The sequence below is a fragment of the Hyla sarda genome, chromosome 3 (genome assembly GCF_029499605.1).
Source record: "Hyla sarda isolate aHylSar1 chromosome 3, aHylSar1.hap1, whole genome shotgun sequence".
NCBI classification, from domain to species: Eukaryota; Metazoa; Chordata; class Amphibia; order Anura; family Hylidae; genus Hyla; species Hyla sarda.
This window is the reverse complement of record NC_079191.1, coordinates 193173589-193196045: the sequence shown is the minus strand read 5'-3', so window position 1 is coordinate 193196045 and position 22457 is coordinate 193173589. Positions and strand designations below refer to the sequence as shown.

Genomic DNA, 22457 nt, shown 5'->3' with positions numbered 1-22457 from the left:
TATATATTCAGTATCCATAAAAAGAATATTTGTCACACTGACTACTAAAGAAGTTTTCTGCAGCTCTCTTGTCTGCTTAGCTGTGTGAACTGGGGCAGGATTAGCTGGGGGGGAGGGGAGGGGGAGATATTTATCAAAACCTGTCCACAGGAAAAGTTGCTGAGTTGCCCATAGCAACCAATCAGCTCTCTTCTTTCATGTTTTAAAAGGCCTCTGAAAAATGAAAGAAGCAATTTGATTGGTTGCTATTGCCAACTTTTCCTCTGAACAGATTTTGATAAATCTCCCCTTCAATGTATATCTCTGACACCCTTTGACCTCTGGGGGGGGAAGGGTTGTACTCCACACTTCATGGAGGCTGTAATGATGTTTAACATTTCTCTGTTAGTTTACTCCTATTCATTTTAGCTGCCATAAAGTCCTGCAGTACTCTATACACAGACAATACAGGAAGGGTGTGCAACCAATATAGACATCCCAGGAACGTTCAAAAAGAATAAATTAATAAATACATAGCTACACATTAGAAAAACTATTAGATAGTTGTACCATACACCTTCCTATTTTCCCTACTCTGATTCCCAGGATTGCCCCACAAACTATAAATTCACAAATCTCGGGAACAGGATGGCGTATTAAAGGAGATCTGTAGTGTTCTGAACTTTATCCCCTATCTGAAGGGAGGGGCATTCCTGCTGCTGCATCTTGCGGGAACGGAACGCCCCCTTTCCTGTACATTGCCGCTGCCCCGTACAGGAGATCGCATGGGGCCCCAGCACTCAGACCCCCCGTGATCTAAAACGTATCCCCTATCCGAAGTTCAGAGCACTACAGATCTCCTTTAAGAAACTTTAAAAAGGTGAGTAACCAGGAAACCCTAAGCTATTAATGGCAAAATGTAAATTTTTGGGGGTTGCCCACAGATCCTATTTAACCCCTTAAGGACTCAGCCCATTTTGGCCTTAAGGACTCAGACAATTTAATTTTTACGTTTTAATTTTTTCCTCCTCGCCTTCTAAAAATCATAACTCTTTTATATTTTCATCCACAGACTAGTATGAGGGCTTGTTTTTTGCGCGACTAGTTGTCCTTTGTAATGACATAACTCATTATATCATAAAATGTATGGCGCAACCAAAAAACACTATTTTTGTGGGGAAATTAAAACGAAAAACGCAATTTTGCTAATTTTGGAAGGTTTCGTTTTCACGCCGTACAATTTATGGTAAAAATGACGTGTGTTCTTTATTCTGAGGGTCAATACGATTAAAATGATACCCATTATTACATACTTTTCTATTATTGTTGCACTTAAAAAAATCACAAACTTTTTAACCAAATTAGTACGTTTATAATCCCTTTATTTTGATGACCCCTAACTTTTTTTATTTTTCCATATAAGCGGCGGTATGGGGGCTCATTTTTTGCGCCATGATCTGTACTTTTTTTTGATACCACATTTGCATATAAAAAACTTTTAATAAATTTTTTATAATTTTTTTTTTAACAAAATGTATTAAAAAAGTAGGAATTTTGGACTTTTTATTTATTTTTTCGTTCACGCCGTTAACCGTACGGGATCATTAACATTTTATTTTAATAGTTCGGACATTTACGCACGCGGCGATACCGAATATGTCTATAAAATATTTTTTTTACGCTTTTTGGGGGTAAAATAGGAAAAAACTGACGTTTTACTTTTTTATTGGGGGAGGGGATTTTTCACTTTTTTTTTACTTTTACTTTTACATTTTTTTACATTTTTTTTTACACTTGAATAGTCCCCATAGGGGACTATTCATAGCAATACCATGATTGCTAATACTGATCTGTTCTATGTATAGGACATAGAACAGATCAGTATTATCGGTCATCTCCTGCTCTGGTCTGCTCGATCACAGACCAGAGCAGGAGACGCCGGGAGCCGCACGGAGGAAGGAGAGGGGACCTCCGTGCGGCGTTATGAATGATCGGATCCCCGCAGCAGCGCTGCGGGCGATCCGATCGTTCATTCAAATCGCGCACTGCCGCAGATGCCGGGATCTGTATTGATCCCGGCACCTGAGGGGTTAATGGCGGATGCCCGCGAGATCGCGGGCGTCGGCCATTGCCGGCGGGTCCCTGGCTGCGATCAGCAGCCGGGATCAGCCGCGCATGACACGGGCATCGCTCCGATGCCCGCGGTTATGCTTAGGACGTAAATGTACGTCCTGGTGCGTTAAGTACCACCGCACCAGGACGTACATTTACGTCCTGCGTCCTTAAGGGGTTAAAGGGGTACTCCGCCCCTAGACATCTTATCCCCTATCCAAAGGATAGGGGATGAAATGTCTGATCGTGGGGTCCAACCTCTGGGACCCCCGTGATCTCCGTGCAGCACCCGCCGTTCTGAACATTTTGTGACATCCCCCTAGTGACATTACACCACACCCCCTCCACTCATGTCTATAGAAGGGTGTATGGCATGACGTCACATCGCGGCTGCACGGAGATCGCGGAGGGATATACAGTGGGGATCAAAAGTTTGGGCACCCCAGGTAAAAATTTGTATTAATGTGCATAAAGAAGCCAAGGAAAGATGGAAAAATCTCCAAAAGGCATCAAATTACAGATTAGACATTCTTATAATATGTCAACAAAAGTTAGATTTTATTTCCATCATTTACACTTTCAAAATAACAGAAAACAAAAAAATGGCATCTGCAAAAGTTTGGGCACCCTGCAGAATTTATAGCATGCACTACCCCCTTTGCAAAGCTGAGACCTGCCAGTGTCATGGATTGTTCTCAATCATCATCTGGGAAGACCAGGTGATGTCAATCTCAAAGGTTTTAAATGCCCAGACTCATCTGACCTTGCCCCAACAATCAGCACCATGGGTTCTTCTAAGCAGTGGTCTAGAAATCTGAAACTGAAAATAGTTGACGCTCACAAAGCTGGAGAAGGCTATAAGAAGATAGCAAAACGTTTTCAGATGTCAATATCCTCTGTTCGGAATGTAATTAAGAAATGGCAGTCATCAGGAACAGTGGAAGTTAAAGCAAGATCTGGAAGACCAAGAAAAATATCAGACAGAACAGCTCGCAGGATTGTGAGAAAAACTATTCAAAACCCACGTTTGACTGCACAATCCCTCCAGAAAGATCTGGCAGACACTGGAGTTGTGGTACACTATTCCACTATAAAGAGATACTTGTACAAATATGGTCTTCATGGAAGAGTCATCAGAAGAAAACCTCTTCTACTTCCTCACCACAAAAATCAGTATTTGAACTTAGCAAATGAACATATAGACAAGCCTGATGCATTTTGGAAGCAAGTTCTGTGGACCGATGAGGTTAAAATTTTACTTTTTGGCCGGAATGAGCAAAGGTACATTTGGAGAAGGAGGGGAACAGAAGTTAATGAAAAGAACCTCTTTCCAACTGTTAATCATGGGGGTGGATCAATCATGCTTTGGGGTTGTGTTGCAACCAGTGGCACAGGGAACATCTCACGAGAAGGAAAAATGGATTCAATAAAATTTCAGCAAATTTTGGATGCTAACTTGATGACATCTGAGAAAAAGCCGAAGTCAAAGAAAGGATGGCTTCTACAAATGGATAATGATCCTAAAACACACCACAAAATCCATGGGGGATTACATCAAGAGGCGTAAACTGAAGGTTTTGCCATGGCCTTCACAATCTCCTGACCTCAACATAATTGAAAATCTATGGATAGACCTTAAAAGAGCAGTGCGTGACAGACAGCCCAGAGATCTGAAAGAACTGGAAGACTTTTGTAAGGAAGAATGGGCAAAGATACCTCAAACAACAATTGAAAGACTCTTGGCTGGCTACAAAAAGCGTTTACAAGCTGTGCTACTTGCCAAAGGGGGCAGTACAAACTTTTGCAGATGCCATTTTTTTGTTTTCTGTTATTTTGAAAGTGTAAATGATGGAAATAAAATCTAACTTTTGTTGACATATTATAAGAATGTCTAATCTGTAATATGATGCCTTTTGGAGATTGTTCCATCTTTTCTTGGCTTCTTTATGCACATTAATACAAATTTTTACCTGGGGTGCCTAACTTTTGATCCCCACTGTATATGGGGCAATATAATACATATACGGAGGTTGTATAAAGGTGAGGATTTTGCTGTAGCGAGAAGCCTAAAATGTTTGGCTGGCAGAGTCAGTGGAGATAAGTTGTGGTCGGGAGACGTCTTCATGATGACCCAGAACAGATGGAGAAGAGAAAAGGGAACAACTCCGAACAGGGAAGACGCCCTGAAGTGGAGGTATTATTTAATGTTTCTGAGCCCGATACTATAATAACATCTAGCATGTGCCATGGGGAGAGGAGGAGGAGGGGGGGGGGGCAGGCCTTGAGCTGTGTAAGGGGCCACGGAATTTCTGATGGCAGCCCTGTCCATACCGGTGCAAAATCAGCTGATAGTGGTGATCAATCAACATTCACTAGTGCTAGATTACCTGACAGGAGCTCAAGGGGGTATGTGCCAAATTGTAGGACCAGCCTGCTGTCATTACATGGACACTGACGGAAATGTAAAAGCCCGTAGGACACTCCAGGACATACAAGGACTAAGACAGAAGTATGATGAACATAATAAAAAGAAATGAGATTCCTGGTGGGGTGCGACTCGTTCAACTAGTTCAAGGGTTTGGGAAGGGGGTTTTCAGGTATTATGAAAAAAATATATTTGTAACATAACATGCATATTATACTGCTTTGCATATACTCAGCTTTCAAGTTATTTAACCTATGTTGCTCATATATGCAAAGACAACCAAAGTATGACTCCTATGGAATAAAGAATGGATTCCCTCATTCCTGAGAATGAAATAATCAAAAATGAGAAAACAGAAGACATCGGAAATTGGGGAACCTGGCAGAAGAAAAGAAGTGATAATTATGGAAAGTCCAGCGGGTGTGGTTTAGAACCCCTGAAGTACCTGGGATCCATCATGTCTTCATGTTTTCTAAATTTTGAATGGGGGATTGTGAGGGAAGTCAGCTTGTCATACATCTTTATATTACTCTTTTTATATTTTATACGCCATCTTGTATATCATCAGCCATCTTGTCTTTATTCCTTCATTATGAACTAAATATGAACTTTACTAGCAATTATAACAAGGAAGTCTGTGATTCAAGGCCATAGTTGCTGAGTTTGCAGGAAGTCTCAAGGCTGTCTAGTTTGAAGAGACACACACATCCAGTCCTTCCTGCTTTTAGAAGATAAGGCAAGTACTATAACTAGGTATAATCTGGCAGTGTGCCATCCTTTCTTGTATGCTATAAGAATCCAGCTGTTTTTAGTACAGTGGTCCCTCAACATACCATGGTAATCCGTTCCAAATGGACCATCGTTTGTTGAAACCATCGTATGTTGAGGGATCCCTGCAACGTAAAGTATAGGACAGTGGTCTACAACCTGCGGACCTCCAGATGTTGCAAAACTACAACACTCAGCAAGCCCGGACAGCCAACGGCTGTCTGGGCATGCTGGGAGTTGTAGTTTTGCAACATCTGGAGGTCCGCAGGATGAAGACCACTGGTATTGGAGGTTATACTCACGTGTCCCCGCTGCTCCGGACAGTCACCGCTGCCCTGGATGTCGCCTTCCATCGCTGTTGCCGCGTCCCCGGGGTGTCCCCGACGCTCTGGGAAGGCCTCTTCCCCGGCATCCTCGCTCTCCGTCGCCGCCATCAGGTCACTACGCACGCCGCTCCTATTGGAAGACGAGACGGCGTGCGCAGCGACGTGATGACGACGATGGAGAGCGCCAACGATGCAGGGGATCCCGAAGAGGACGCGCCGGAGCCCCGAGGACAGGTAAGTGACCATCACCGGAGCACACGGGGCACCGTAAACAGCTATCTGGCGGTGGCTGAAGCAGTCTGCGCTGCCGGATAGCCGTTTATGCGATGGCCCAGACATACAAAAGCATCGTATGTTGATGCTGCCTTCAACATGTGATGGCCTCTGAGAGGCCATCGTATGTTGAAATGATCGCATGTCGGGGCCATCGTAGGTCGGGGGGTCACTGTAAATGTCAGAAGATCGTGCATACAGCTCCAGCTCTGTGTCATTATTCTTCTCTCATGCCTGATCAATTATAACTTCCAATTTGGCCTCAACAACATATTCAAAGGGATCCATTGAATTTCCCTAACAACTTCAAAGTGAAAGGCGAGGTGAAGGACTCTCTGAGGGGTTCCAACAGTGAACACGTGCTCAGATTGACGGAAATGTAGAGGTACTGCATTGGGTTCATGTGTATCTAGCAATGTGAATGTAACCTTGCATCACAAATGATGGAAATCACATTGAAGATGTTATGAAATAAAATGCTGTTAACGGGGTACTCTGCCCCCAGACATCTTATCCCCTATCCAAAGGATAGGGGATAAGATGTCAGATAGCGGGGGTCCCGCAGCAGGGGACCCCCGGGATCTCGGCTGCAGGACCCACTTGTTGCGGCTTCCGGCAGCGCTGGAGGCTCTCCTCCTAACGTCTCCCGACCACGGTGACGTGAGATCGTGACGTCACGACTCCGCCCGCCCCCTCAATGCAAGTCTATGGGAGGGGACGTGACGTCTGTCACACCCCCTCCCATAGACTTGCATTGAGGGGCGGGGCGTGACATCACACGGGTTTGGGAGCCGAAGCCTTCAGTGTTTCCGGAAGCCGCAACAGGTGGGTCCTGCAGCAGAGATCCCGGGGGTCCCCAGCGGCGGGACCCCCGCGATCTGACATCTTATCCCCTATCCTTTGGATAGGGGATAAGATGTCTAGGGGTGGAGTACCCCTTTAACATTCATTTTGACTATGTGTCTAGACTTCAGACCCATTTTTCATCTCTTGATGTCATCCATTCTGTATATTGCTTCCTAGCAACAGGCGACAATCAGTTGTTCATTATAGCACATTGACACAAGGGAGGCCGGCAGGTAGGTAACCACTGTAAAGAAAACCAAACACGTTGAGATTCTTTATTTCCTTATTTAGTATTTTTTTATTTGTGAGTGCACAGAAGTGTGTTGTATTTGTTGTAATCTGCTACCTACTCTATCCTGAATTAGTCTTTGAAATATGAGGAATCCAGACTTTAAGAAATAGCTTATTTACTTAGCAAAAGGAAAAATAACATGAAATGCTACAAAGCAAAATAAAATAAAATATATATAGCAAAACCTCCCTTCAATGTCCTATACTTGGTAAAGAATATAAGCATTAATAAACATATAAAATATAAAACCTAGTATCTAGATCTAATACTAATCTACTGCCATACAATTTAGCCTAGTATATATATCACATCAAACCACATTCACACCCATAACTCCACCCTTTGCTCCGGTATTGTCCGGCCTTCTTTGTTATAATCTCTCCAATCAACTCGCAGTAACCAGATACGGGTCAGTCTCTGAATATTGTTGCAGTAGGTACATCTTCCTGTGGATGGCGCCCTTGTACCTCAGATAAGTCAATGGGAATTACACCTTGATCGGGTGACAGGATGTCTACTCCATTACAAATGCAAGTCCTTGGGATTCACACCTTGATGCCAACAGGATGTTCACTCCATTATAGATGTGTAGTCCATTGTGTGCGACACCGCAGGGGCTGCTTTCATCTCCTCAGGACAGGAGGCTCACTTTTATCCTTGTGGTTCAGCATTGTTGTTTATGGCTTCCCAACAGTTTAAAACCAAATGTTCAGGCTTATCAATACTGCTGCTTACAATAGGATCAAACAAGATGTCCAGATGCCAGGCCTATTGACATTTCTATTTACACCTGGGGGAGAAAGCATATTCACTCCCCATATCCTGTCTTCCCACCATATCTGATTGTATCAGTCCAATGTTGACTTCCAACATATGCCCCTTTGTGTCTGAATGACACACCAACGATGAGAATTCCATGATCCATATTCCTCTTCAACCTTGCGGTCCATCATTATCCGAACAGAGAAAGGGTGAACCCAGTCACTCACCATTCATCAATTTCCACTCATTCCAATTAGTTTTCATACAAATTAAACTTCTATTAGGACATTGAAGGAGTTAAATTTGAATTACTATTACAAATACATATTCACCAACAAAATTAAAATACATATGTCAACTACACTACTAAACACACCATAAAATATAATTCAAGTATTCATGCTTGAAGTAATTAAATGTTCACTTTCTTATTACATTTGTTGTGTCGTTCAGGAATTAGGCAGTTTGTTCTGCTATGTCCTTTTCTGCCACAGTTGTCACAATTTACAAGATTTTCCTCTGTTTTTAATGGTACATCTAATTCATACGATGCAATTTTATATCTATTTCGTGTTTCTATCTCCATGGATAGGACTTGGATCTTTTTATATAGATATCGTGTCATACAGCACATGTAAATTTGCAAAAGGGATAAAACCACAGCAACAATGAGCAATACTACAATTGGATGGATTAAAAAATTCAAAATTCCATTAGCTGCACTTGAATGCCCAAATATGACCTCCCACCAATAACCCTTAGCATTATTTTCTAACAGATGTGTGATGTGTTTTAGCTCATTCTGGTCATGGTGTATTAGGATTGTAGCATTAGCTCTTTCTTGCTGTAGTTTCTTAAGCAAATACTCATCTTTATCAAATTTGACCAGCAAATCCTGAAGCTCTTTCCCCATTCCCAATTTTAGCGCTTGAAGATTGGCGGGGTTATGATATCTAATATCCACAGACAAGTTTGCAATGATGGGAAGCACATATCTCCAACTTGGTGTTTGGATCTCAGTGATGTTACCAAGCGTGCACCATGCACCACTATTCACAGGTGTTGTTATTGAGCAGTGTGTTGTGATCAAAGTTACATTGGTGATGTCTAATAGAAAGAAACAGACTCTCTGATGTCCTAAGTACATGACTGGTGCCTTGTCTTTTGCAATAGACTCCCCATCCAGAACACAAACCGAAGCATTGTTCCAACACTTGTCCTCCACCAATCTATACTGGCCTGGTGTACACAAGATATCTTGATTTCTATGAAGGCAGAGGGAAATATCAACCTGTTTCCACAATCCATTTTTCCTAATAACCTGAGGATGGTCTAATCTTGGATGTAATAGTGTGGATCCTCCAGTTAAAATACCAATTGAAGTGACCTTATATACAACCTCTAAAGGGGAACTCGTGTACGGAATTAGGGAAGAGGCATAACACGTTTCCACGTTGTGATTACTACAACCAATCCAAGCGTTGGCCCACCATTTAGAATTTGTGAATTTGAGGAGCTCCGGTAATGCAGCTGTGGCCTGAGATAGTAATTCAAATGGCCACTGCCCACTATATAAGGTTTGAATTGCCAACTTTATATTAGTTGATAGTTCCACCTGCCCTTGTGTACAGACCAGAGCCCAGGATATATTTCTCCCATAAGTCTGCATATTTTCAACGAACACCTTAAAATGCTGAATAATGTCCGTTGTTACTCCAATATTAGTATCTATGTGTCCTCGCTGTAGGTTGCTGATGACTTGATTAATTTCCCTCTGTACCTCAAACCCGTTTTTACTATTAGATGCTATGGCTGCAAGTTTGGCTCTTAAGACACTGATATCTGCCTGATTAATGAGTCCCATACCAGCTCCTACCCCACCCAATATTGTACTGAACATATCCCTTTTTCCTCTGTTCTTCCCAGTCCTAATCAAGTGATTGCTTGCCCTTGTGCTTCTAGGAATTAGCCATTGATAGAGGGAACGTACCTGATTTAGAGTATGCCCTGTACATGTTGGAAAATGGGTTCTGATTAGCCATTGAGAAATATTGAACCGCCATGTGACAAATGCATATTGAACACCACTAGCCATTGTCTGGGCAGAGTCTAGGTTAACTTGAAATGGTTGTCCTATCTCCAAATGTGAGGCCTGTTGAGCATTCTCAGAATCTTTGTTTGTGCATGGTCTAATATAATCTGGATTGGCATCAATAATATGCATAGCCCCAATCTCTATTTCTGGTGCACCACATGTCCAGTGACCAACCATCTCCTTATAAGTCTTATATGATTTGGACATTGTACCAATAATATAATTTTCACCACGCTGAATTGACATGCTCATGTCTGTGGTTCCACCAAGGCCTGTTTTACTATAAGCCATGTTAATATTTTTTGGTATGAGCTTTGGGTGCATACTATCGTGCCAATAAATGCCACACATAAACAAATATTCTCCTTCTCTCAAGTTGTCACTAAATATTCCATATTGAATACCTTTCTGCTCACCTGCATTTGGCAAGTCAGACTCTTCTCCCAGCCAATAACCAGTATCATTCACATACACTGTTGCCATCATGAATGGTTGTAGTGATTCTGGCAAAATGTTTTGCGCACCATGTGTTAATTCAAGCCTTCCCATACTTGAACTATGATTTACCCTCCCAAAAGAGAAAACCACACTGTACTCGAATTGCCCACCCGGATTCTTATAAAATCTTTGAGAAGCATCTTTTCCCTCCGGAATGAGTCGCACTTTCCTACTCCTGACTTTGTGGCTATTATCACTTTGTGGCAAATCCATAGCTGTTACAGGTGATATAAATACTGCCTTTTCATGTTCACCATCTGGAAACATATGTGTGTCTTCATCCCCTGATTGTTCAAAATCATGCAATCCAATAGCATGGGTGATGCCAATCATCAACAAAATTGTTGTAATCTCCATATCCAGAATCCGGAAATTTCAGCCTGTTAATTCACGCTTCATGTAGGATCCTGGAATAAAGAACAAGAGAAGCATCACATTCTTATCAGTTATATTCTTTTACATTGATCTGCATGAACCCACATATCCATATCCCTTCTTTTCATGCATTTGACCCCTTTCTTGTCCACTCGTTTGACCTTTACAACCTGATCACTCAGTTTCACTGTCACCAGGAAAGGGCCCATCCAATTTGCATCCCATGAAGATTTAGGCACAAAGTTCTTTACCATTACCCTGTCTCCTACTTCTAGTTTAATCGGTGGCCTGCCAGATTCTTCTTTTGCCCTTGGTGCCATATTGGAGGCTGCAAAGTGCAGATATTTCTGTATTTGGTCCTGTAACTGTGTAAGGAATTTTTCTTTCTCGGCACTCTCCCTCATTGGTGTACTAAGCTGTGGGTCTGCAGGGTGGCACAGGTTCATTATCCTACCAGTCATTAATTGATATGGAGTGATTGAGGTTCCTCTTGCCTCTGTACCCCGTATGGCCATTAGAATTGTGGGTAAGTGGCATAACCAGTTATTTCCAGATTGTAATACCATTTTTTTAAGTCTTTCCTTTAGCGTTCTGTTCATTCTTTCTACCATCCCTGATGATTGGGGATGATATGGTACATGAAATTTCTGTTCAACATTCAACATCTCACACATGCCTGTCATGATCTTCCCTGTGAAATGTGTGCCCCTGTCTGATTCTATGACCTTAGGGAATCCCCACCTTGAGATGACCTCCCTCCATAGGGCTTTTGCTGTTGCTGCTGCAGTGTCTTTCCTCATGGGCAAAGCTTCCACCCATTTAGAAAACACATCAATTACCACCAGCAAATATCGGTACCCTCCAGGAGCGCTGGGCAAAGGACCAACAAAGTCAATTTGCAACCTTTCCCATGGTCCTTCTGCCAACGGTATCCTGGACAGCACAGGCCTTTGTCCTTTTGGTCTTGGGTTCATTTGAGCACAGATCAAACATTCTTGCATAACCCCCAGAACAGTGTCTTTCATGTTCTCCCACCAGTATTTTGCTTGAACAAATTTTAAGGTACCCTCAGTGCCCATATGACCTGTCAGTCTATGGTTTTCTTTTGCAATGTCCTTTTGATACTGACATGGTACCACAAATCTAGGGCCGTCTGAGGTTTCTCTAAGCAACAGATCATCCTGGAGAATGTAGTTTTGGGGTATAGGTGCTATCTCTTCCCTAATGGAGCATTTGATTTGCTGCAACTTAGGGTCTTTATCCTGCTCCGCTGCTAAGCATGGTGTTGGTGTTCTAACAATAGGCAGGCATTCAAGCTCTACATCGATTTTGTCTCTGTCCTCACTGTCATGTTCATCCCAGGCCTGCCTTCCCTCAATATCATAGGGAGTCCACCTGGCCCCCATGACTGCTGCTTCTTTTGCTAGCTTGTCTACCTCATTGTTGCCAACTGTAATTTCATCCATGCCCTTCTGATGTGCCTTTACCTTTATTATTGCTATTCTTTGTGGTTCTAAACAGGCTTTGTCCCAAATGCCCTTCAACACTGAACCATGCGCAAGTGTCTTGCCTGATGCATCACTAAATCCTCTTGTGTGCCACAAAGGCATGTACTCAGTTAGTGATCTAGTAACATAAGCACTATCAGAAAAGATAGCAATTGGGCCTGACTGAAAGTGAGAAATGGCTTCTCTTACCGCTTCCAACTCTGCTCTTTGAGCGGAGAAATTTCTTGGGCACTTGATGAGAACTCGTTCATAGGTCTGTGGACACCACATGGCGTACCCTGTGTGAAACTGTCCCTCTTCCCAATACCTTGATCCATCTACCCAAATTTTAAGATCTTCCTTTCCGGTTGTCAATCTAAACACTTCCTGTGTCTTAGTCCTATGCACCTCTCCACAATCATGTTTCTCGCCTTCGTATTGCATCAATTGTGGCAGCACATAGGAGGCACCGTGCGCTACAGTGATGTTTCTTGGTGTCAGATCTACCAGCCATCTAGCTACCCTTTGAGATGACACCCCACTGAGTGTCCGCTCCAAGAGCATCTTGATGGGAGTGTGAGGAGTTTGTAAGATGATTTTGGCAAACCCCACTATGTGTTCTGTAGCTATGACTGCCCAGTGCACTGCCAAAAGATTCCTGACACAGTCCTCAAATCCTATTTCCACAGGACTCAATAACCTTGATAGGTATCCAATAGGAACCCATTTTCCTTGTCTCTCCTGCAGCAACACAGCCGTAATTGCTATCTTGGAGGCGTTAACCTGTATTGCAAATGGTAAATCTGGGTTTGGATTGCTTAGAGCAGGTGCCTGAGTGAGGCTGATCTTCAGCCTAACAAAAGCTTCCTCATGCTCTTGCATCCACTCAAGGGGGTCTGCTTCTCGTGTGTTCCCTTTCAAGAGTTCATAGAGCGGCTTGGCTTTCTCAGCAAACCCCTCTATGAAGTCCCTACAAAATCCAACCATTCCCAAAAATTGTCTGAGGGATGTTTTTGTGTTTGGCCTAGGTAATTTCTGTATAGTTTCACACTTGTTTGGGTCAGGAATCCTCCCCCCTTTTGAAACTATGACTCCCAAGAAGGTCACTGAATCCTTCATTAACTGGGCCTTAGTAGGATTTAACTTAAGGCCTGCATTTTCAAGAAGCGCCAACAACTCTTCCAGTAACACGTAGTGTTTTTCCTTGTTGTCAGTTTGGAGCAATATGTCATCCACATATTGTACAATACAGTCAGGCTCCGAAAATGACAACAATATCTCAACCATGCATTTATGGAAGTACGTTGAACTGGACTTGAAGCCCTGTGGCAACCGACAAAATGTGTACTGCTTCCCTTGAAATGTAAATGCAAATTTGTACTGGCAATCAGGATGTATGGGGATTGAAAAGTACCCATTTGAGATATCTATTGATGAGTACACCGTGGAAGATGGTTTTAGCATTGTCATCATGTCGGGCATTTTGGCGACCACATTTGTAACAGGAGGGGTACACTTATTTAATGCCCTATAGTCCAGAGTAGGCCTCCAACCATTTGGTTTCTTGACTGGCCACAAGGGGGCATTGTTTGTTGACTGACACTCCCTGATTACATTTTGGGCCAGTAGTTCCTCCAGTATTTTTTTGATATATGGAATGGACTCAGGAGGTATTTTGTATTGCCTCTGGGGAGGGGGATCTGGGCCTTCTACCATCACTACCATGTTTGAAACTTTGCCACAATGAGTTTTTGATGTTGCCCACACATTGTTATGTTGCCACAAAATATCAGCCAGTTGTCTGTCCTCAGTTCTTAACAATGCAGCAGGGTCCAGAGAGTCAGTACTTTTGATCGCATCAATTCCATAGTTGTCAGTAATCATCCTAAGGCAGCCTTTGTATCGTGATCCTTTCCACAACATCCAATTACACAGATCAACAACAAGCCCATGTTCTCTCATCACATCTGAGCCAATAATGGTACCTTCGTGTGTTGGAGATAGGTACAGACTATGCTCCACACCTAGGTTTCCCATGTTTATATTTATAGGCACAGATTGTTTAGAGGGTACCAGCTGTCCACCAAAGCCTCTTAGGAAAATGTGTTTACCATTAGGGTTCACAGTCAAATCCAAATTAGTCAAACTTACGGCTGCCCCCGTATCCATTAAAATCTTTGTACGATGGCCCCCTACCGTACCCTGGATACGTGGTCTACCGCCCTTGTCCCTATCTAGCTGGCACACTAGGGACAACACAGGGGCCTGACATCCCTATTGTTTCATATAAGGATTTGTTGGAGGTGGGGCCTTTAATTCATCTGGCATCTCTGCTATTGCTTTGCCTATCCTCCTGATCTCCTTCAAAAGTGGACCATATAATGTAGCTTCAGGAGTCTGAGGTACTCTATCAGCTTCATTATTTAATCCTTGCTTTTGTTGCAGTTTTTTTGGTATAAAATCTTTGTTGTTATCTTTCCTATTACTTCTGCACTCTCTCATAGTATGACCCATATTTCCACACTTGTAACACTTTCCCATAAATCTCACTTTGCCTTCATTCTTAACTATCTCTGATATTCTCTTTTGGGGCTTGCTGTCATGACTAGTCTCCTGAATCCAGTCCTTTAAGATATTCAAAAAGGCTTGATAGGAATTTGCATTCCTTAAGGCAATCTTTGTTGGATAGTCAACAAAAGTGCATTTATTAGCCATTGAATAGAGAAAACTGCTGTCGTCAGGAGACATGTCAGGACAGTTATAGGTAGCACGAAATATGGTCAAATATTCACTGCAGAAAATAATTGGGTCATCCCCTCTCTTTAACTTAGCATTCTCTAGGGCATTGGTACCTCTGGTATCTCTTCCTCCCATCACTCTATGCAACTCTTTCAGCCTATCATTTGCATTTCCCCAGTTGGAGTTGAGTTCTGCAGATAATCCTTTGTGAGTGCCCACAGGAGGCTGCAACTTCTCACAAAGCTGAGATGGGAGCCATACACGAAATAAGGCACATGCATCTCTATTGTTGAGATTATACTGCGTAACCACAGCTTCCAACCTATTGGAAAGACTAATGGGTGAGGCACTAGTATCAAATTTCCCCAAAATTTGGCATAGGTTTGTTTTGTCCTGTATAGAGAGTGTTGTGGATTGGACACGATTGCTACCATGAATATGCAAACTATCCCTTCTTTGTCTACTTCCATCTGATACAGGAATAAAGAGAGAGGAACTATGATCTGGGGTCGATTGTAGATCATCTGCAGTGCAAATAGGCTGCTCCTCCCCCCATTTCCTATCTCTTTTCTCCTGTTCAGGGGAACCATACATTTGTGTTTGATTGCCACAATAACAATTATTAACTTTTGCATTTTCCTGAGGTCTCAAGGTCCCACTGCAATGCTCTTTATGAACCAATTGTTTATTAGCATCATGTAACTGATTCTTAAGTGCTCTCACAACATCATCATTCTTTGCTTCTTTTTCTCCTAATGAAGCAATTTGTAGATCTCTAAGCCTACATCTTTCCTCATATTCCTGTATTTCATCCTCCAAATCACAATTCTGTTGAACCAGTCTGTCCACTTCCTCTCTGAGCTCTTCACACTCACAACCATCACTTCCAGCACTAGCAATAGCCACAGTAATATCCTGTTCAACCTTATCCAGCTCACCCCTTAACTGAGCCTTTTCAGAATACCATTGCAATTCCTTTTGTTCTGCAATCTCTTTCATTTTCATTAACATACACAACATATTAGCTAATTTCTCTTTCTTTGCTTTTTTACTCGCCTTTCTATGTTTGCTACTCGCATTCTGCTCATCACATTGTTTCATAATATCATTAAACTGGTGTGTCAAGGCATCATCTGTACAAATCTTAAAACTAGCAGATGCATACTTTCCAACAAATTGATTTACAATTTCCATTTTTACCTACAATTCCTAGAACTACAGACAACAATAACTAGATATCACCAACTTACTATAGCCAGTAAATGATAATACACAAAGAAACAAAGATATCTCAAATAATTACTATATTATTGAGTAATAACTTACTACAAATAAACACAAAATTACTACAAACAGTAAATGACAATTTACTACACCAGGGACAAAGATTTCACATAATCCTCCCTACGGTAATTCACACTCCAAAATCACTATCAGAGTCTCATGACCTTACCAATTCCTGACTGACCGTACCTCATATACCTGATCAACTACCGATCCAAGATCCAGGCCAAGAGTGATCTCCTATTGAGGCATAAGGCTACTTCCCCTTAACATGAGGTTCAGAGAGCTTACTCTCCCTCACTTTCCTCGCAGAGATGTCTGGTTTTATCCTTTAGATCCTATGAGTACTTCAGTCAACAGGGTACTAACCCTAACTTGCCGGCAACAATTAACACTTTAACAATTATACAGGCCTGAACTTCATAGACTATCAACAACACACATAACATAACATTGCTTATATACGATACAAGTAAAGGAACTTATACTCACCAATTAAACGCGTCCGCTCATTGATGCAGTGTTTTCCAGAAATTCGGGTTGATTTCTCAGGTGTCTTTTAGTATCCACGAACCAGCATGCTACTTATCCACCAAGGAAATTTCCCCTCGCTCTGTCTCTCTTGAAGTGGTTTTGGTCTGGTCACCATGCAGGATACTCCTTGGACTTTCAGGAACTGGATAAAGCAGATTTGAACGTCTGGGTTCTTCGTAGAGTATTGTATTCCACGATCCGCTGGGGTGCCAAATGTTGTATTTGTTGTAATCTGCTACCTACTCTATCCTGAATTAGTCTTTGAAATATGAGGAATCCAGACTTTAAGAAATAGCTTATTTACTTAGCAAAAGGAAAAATAACATGAAATGCTACAAAGCAAAATAAAATAAAATATATATAGCAAAACCTCCCTTCAATGTCCTATACTTGGTAAAGAATATAAGCATTAATAAACATATAAAATATAAAACCTAGTATCTAGATCTAATACTAATCTACTGCCATACAATTTAGCCTAGTATATATATCACATCAAACCACATTCACACCCATAACTCCACCCTTTGCTCCGGTATTGTCCGGCCTTCTTTGTTATAATCTCTCCAATCAACTCGCAGTAACCAGATACGGGTCAGTCTCTGAATATTGTTGCAGTAGGTACATCTTCCTGTGGATGGCGCCCTTGTACCTCAGATAAGTCAATGGGAATTACACCTTGATCGGGTGACAGGATGTCTACTCCATTACAAATGCAAGTCCTTGGGATTCACACCTTGATGCCAACAGGATGTTCACTCCATTATAGATGTGTAGTCCATTGTGTGCGACACCGCAGGGGCTGCTTTCATCTCCTCAGGACAGGAGGCTCACTTTTATCCTTGTGGTTCAGCATTGTTGTTTATGGCTTCCCAACAGTTTAAAACCAAATGTTCAGGCTTATCAATACTGCTGCTTACAATAGGATCAAACAAGATGTCCAGATGCCAGGCCTATTGACATTTCTATTTACACCTGGGGGAGAAAGCATATTCACTCCCCATATCCTGTCTTCCCACCATATCTGATTGTATCAGTCCAATGTTGACTTCCAACAAAGTGTATAATGTAAAATGAGAATAATTTGGAAACAAAACGGCCTATCTGCTTCTAACAGCAATGATCAGTGAGCTGTGCCAAAGTTATGGTAATACTTTTAAAACTTGTGTGTAAAGATATAAATCAAGGATTTCTAATTTTATAAAGGATTTGGAAACTCCATACACTTTAAAGGGGTACTCCGGTGTAAAACTATTTTTTTTTTTAATCATCTGGTGCCAGAAAGTTAAACAGATCTGTAAATTACTTCTATTAAAAAATCTTTACCCTTCCAGTACTTTTAAGCAGCTGTATGAGGAAGTACAGAGGAAATTCTTTTCTTTTTGAATTTCTTTTTTGTCTTGTCCACAGTGCTCTGTGCTGACTGAGCTGTCCAGAGCAGCATAGGTTTGCTATGGGGATTTTCTCCTGCTCTGGACAATTCCAGATACGGGCATCAGGTGTCAGCAGAGAGTACTGTGGAGAAGACAAAAAAAAGAAATTGAAAAAGAAAAGAATCGTAGCATACAGCTGCTAAAAAGTACTGGAAGGGTAAATATTTTTTAATAGAAGTAATTTACAAATCTGTTTAACTTTCTGGCACCAGTTGATTTAAAAAAAACAAATTTCCACCCGAGTACCCCTTTAAGGTCTTGACCAAATGTGAAGTAGCGCCACATAGTCTGGAACTGGGCCTTCTAAACTACAACTCATCTAAAATACAACCAATTCTGGCTTACAGAAAGGGGCTGCTGTGTAAAAAGGTGTTACATATGCCTCCTATGGCAGGTCCAGGAATTGCGTGCCTCTGAATTTTATGGAAGAGAATGTAACTGTACTTGATATATGGCTTCTGCTAGTACCCAGAATTCCAGCCTGTTTTAGGAAAGTATATGACATCTTTAAAAAAAAAGAAAAAAATTGAAAAACAAAAAGATCCTTCCCCATGCACTATAAAGACCTTATAAATCACTGTCACGTTTCGACATATCCAATATTTTCATAAATATCTTTACATAAAAATAATGCAGTTATCTACCCCTCCAGTATCTCCATAAAATACATGTTTTTTTATGATATGTATATGTGATATATATATGTATGATGTATTTATTACGTAGATTTTTTTTATGATTAGAGCTAGATACTGAAACATTCTTTATCTAATTTGTTCCTATTTTCTGTAATTTTTTGGGGGTATTTTACTACATTATTATGTGAGCAGCCATTTTGTCTGAGCTTTTTTTTAACAGCATTTAGTGGTATGCTTTACTGCAAGCTCCAGGGACATAGACACAATGAACATCTCCAGACCCTATTCTTTGTATGGGACATGTTTATAAGCATGCTCTCTGACCTGTACAGAGGTCATTCTACAATGGGAGGGAAGGCTGAGCTCCATTTGTTTTGTCTTTATACAGGTGTCACCCTTTGCTGTAATGCTGTAAAGATCACTTTCTAGCAACCTCCTCCTTATCATCATAGACGGGACAGGAAGCTTAGTTTTAGCCCTAGTGGCCAGACTGAAAACAGCAAGGTTAAGAATTATTTTATACTATAGTTAGAAAATGGAAAATTAGAAACAAATATCATCATAAATTCTTTAAAAAATATGATTAACATAAAAACTTGATTTGTACAATAGGTCATTTTTTGATGGCACATTCCCTTTAACAAGTAGGGCTCATTTAGGCGCGAATTCCATCTGGAGGATTACTCGGACATGCCCCATCTCAATAGATGGCAATGCATTTCAGAGCAGAGTCCACCGGAAGAATGAACATATTCATTCTTTCAGTGGAGTCTGGGGTCCAGAATTTCTACAGCAGAAATTTCATATTGTGAATGGTGCAGTAAAATCCCATTGAGAACAATGGGAGGCTGCTGCTCAGTATTTTCCAAGTGGAATTCTGCATGTAAAAAGCATAAATGGTGTAAATGGGCCCTTACTGTTATATTATAAGATACATTCTATGCAAAACATAGTAATTGAACCTCAATTTGTAATCTGCTTAAGATATGTAACTTGTGTTAATGAATTCCACTGCTGAATGTATATAGGATAATGTAGTGTCACATAGCATAGAACTACCTTATGGGTACACTATAAAATACATAATCGGAATATACTCGTAGACATTCAAGTTTGGCTATGACTCTTTCAAGCCTTTGTAGTGTTAACTATTAACCACATACATGTCTCCTCCTGTCTGAGTGCTTTATATTTTATTGTTTTGGAAAGGAACAGGTTTCTGCTTATGGTTCTCCAGCAGTGTGATGGACTTCTCTGAACTGTCAATGTTCCTAATAAGATTTTCTAGTCTCCTTTTAATTTTCTTTTGGTCCTCTAAAGCGCATCCTATAATGATGGACTGGAATTTCTGATCAATGGGTGCAGCCGGGCTATCAGAAGTACAAGCTGCATACAGAGACATCAGCTGTTTCCTTCCACCTTCCAAGTTGTCCATGACTTTCTTCAGGATCTCATCAATGATCAGGGTGGCTTGCTGTATAGATGAGGCTTGTTGGGGGTTTCTGATGGTTTCCACTGAGACTTCTACAGTCACCGTGCGGTTCATCAGACGTTCTGCAGTTAATGTCAGTTCTTCTCTTTCCCCTTGACATTGAATGAATATAACAGTGAGTGAAGGACAACATCAAAAAGCTACTTAGATGCTACAGCTGTAATGCATTATTATAAACTACAAATATTCACTAACTAATGATATGGATGGATATAGCTGATGGATATAAGCACAACCTAAGCCATATATGATTATAAAGCAGACTAACAGAGATCAATATACCGTTCAGTCCTGACCCTTGTATGGACTGGAAAGTTCATAGCATCCAAGTATTTGAGGAGTGGAATCCCTTGTGTCTTCATCCGATTAATGATGTCAGAGGATGATTTCAGCCCCCCCCCCCAGATGCTAGTAAAGTATATCTTACCATCACTTATGTTCCTCATGTCCTGGCTGTTCTTGACATTGTGAATGATCTCTATTAGAGACTCTTTCTCCAGCTCCAGAGCAAATGCTGAATCGCGCAAGGATTGTACTCTAGGAAGAATTGTTAAATGGATTATTCATGTTCCTTATTTCAATACTATTATTGCATTCAGTGAATATGTTAGAATATTTTGTTTTGTGGCATTTGTAGAAACAAAAGGGAAACGGGGGGGGGGCACTTACGAGTCAGAGTCTTCTGGAAGGTGCAGACTTTGTCTTTTTATTCGGGTGCATAGAAAATCCTAAAAGCAGGACGCCAGGATCCGCAGCGAGGTGCGGTGCACCTCGCTGCGGACCCTGGCGTCCTGCTTTTAGGTTTTTCTATGCACCCGAATAAAAAGACAAAGTCTGCACCTTCCAGAAGACTCTGACTCGTAAGTGCCCCCCCTGTTTTCCTTTTGTTTCTACAAATGCCATGTTTTAAAGTCTTATGGGGTTGAGCACTACGTCGAGGATCACAGGTGTGCATGACAAGGGAAGCCGATAGCATATATTTAAGGGAAGAGTGTAACGCCTGGGTACTTATCCAACAGTGCCGATCGCTGTGTCTTTATCTACTATTGTATACTTATTATTTTTATTATTCATTTTTAGTTCAACTATTTCTCAAGAATTACAATGAGTGAAAGCATGACATCTGACCGCCTCAATTCAGGAAGACTGCTCACCGCCTGCCCAGCTGTCATTTATGGTCAGTAGGTGACACTGAAGATAATAGGGTTAAAGCGTCAATGTGTAAACATCTTATGCTTTATTTCTGATGCCTCTATATCTGCAATTTATTCAGCAAACACATAGTGACTGCGTATGATGAGTCTATAGGTTCTGCTGGGCATTGGAGGAATCTTGCACTGTGTTATGTAGTACTGTATGTAGCTTCTCCTACCGTAGGCTTTTATCACTGCCATACCCATTTGCCGTATGTACTGGAAAATCTCACACAGCATGAAAGAGCTTTACTGCAAAAAGTGCAAGCAAAGATTTCTATGTTAATAAATATGAAAATGTTTGTAAACGTAAATTGTTCACCATATTTCTGCCATATTTATTTATTTTAAATATTTTAATGCTTGATACATAACCTGTGATGTGGTCTAGTTTTTTAAATCAACCAGTGCAAGAAAATGTATATAGATTTGTAGATTACTTCTATATAAAAATCTTAATCCTTCCAGTACTTATCAGCTGCTGTAAATTCCCCAGGAAGTTGAGTTGTTCTTCTCTGTCTGACCACAGTGCTCTATGCTGGCACCTCTGTCTGGGTCAGGAACTGTCCAGAGCAGGAGAGGTTTGCTATGGGGAATTGCTCCTGTTCTGGACAGTCCCTGTACAGTGATCAGAGTGGAAAGAACTACACAACTTCCTTTGTAGTATACAGCAGCTGATAAGTACTGGAAGGATTTATATTTTTAAAAAGACATAATTACCAAATCTATATAGGTTTATTTTAGATTTTTTTTTACCTGTTTATTTATGAATTTTTAACAATATTCCAGTGAAGAAACAATAAAACAGATAAGAAAATAGACATATCAAAGGAATGTGTATACAAAGAAAAATAATAACAATAAAAAGAAAAAAAGAGATGCAGATATAATATGTGACCAGTGGTT

The 22457-nt window shown here is 41.1% G+C and overlaps 3 protein-coding genes across 4 annotated transcripts in view; all 3 read right to left on the bottom strand.

The window, feature by feature from the left end:
- Positions 1-7016: 7016 nt before the first annotated feature.
- LOC130361985 (uncharacterized) lies at positions 7017-17966 on the bottom strand. The gene is made up of 2 exons (XM_056565785.1): positions 16754-17966; positions 7017-10783 (listed from the first exon to the last, which is right to left on the bottom strand). Exon 2 carries the CDS (start codon positions 10731-10733, stop codon positions 8196-8198), a length of 2538 nt encoding a protein of 845 aa, XP_056421760.1. The 5' UTR covers positions 10734-10783; positions 16754-17966; the 3' UTR covers positions 7017-8195.
- Positions 14513-16776, bottom strand: LOC130361020 (posterior protein-like). Its single transcript, XM_056563579.1, has one exon. The coding sequence runs from the start codon at positions 16169-16171 to the stop codon at positions 14513-14515; it is 1659 nt and encodes a 552-aa protein (XP_056419554.1). The 5' UTR covers positions 16172-16776.
- A 476-nt stretch (positions 17967-18442) lies between the features above and the next one.
- BAG2 (BAG cochaperone 2) overlaps positions 18443-22457 on the bottom strand; it is a 46224-nt gene continuing 42209 nt past the window's right edge. Inside the window, exons 2-3 of one of the 2 annotated variants that reach the window (XM_056565787.1) lie at positions 20786-20895; positions 18443-20450 (exon numbers count right to left, since the gene is read on the bottom strand). In XM_056565787.1, the coding sequence (XP_056421762.1) occupies positions 20053-20450; positions 20786-20895 (508 nt within the window). In that variant the 3' untranslated portion in view covers positions 18443-20052. The remainder of the gene's footprint in view (positions 20451-20785; positions 20896-22457) is intronic. The other variant, XM_056565786.1, reaches the window with a different exon arrangement.

Coding starts and splice junctions, on each gene's coding strand:
- LOC130361985 (XM_056565785.1), bottom strand. CDS start 10,733: ATGGAGATTACAACAATTTTGTTGATGATTGGCATCACCCATGCTATT.
- LOC130361020 (XM_056563579.1), bottom strand. CDS start 16,171: ATGGAAATTGTAAATCAATTTGTTGGAAAGTATGCATCTGCTAGTTTT.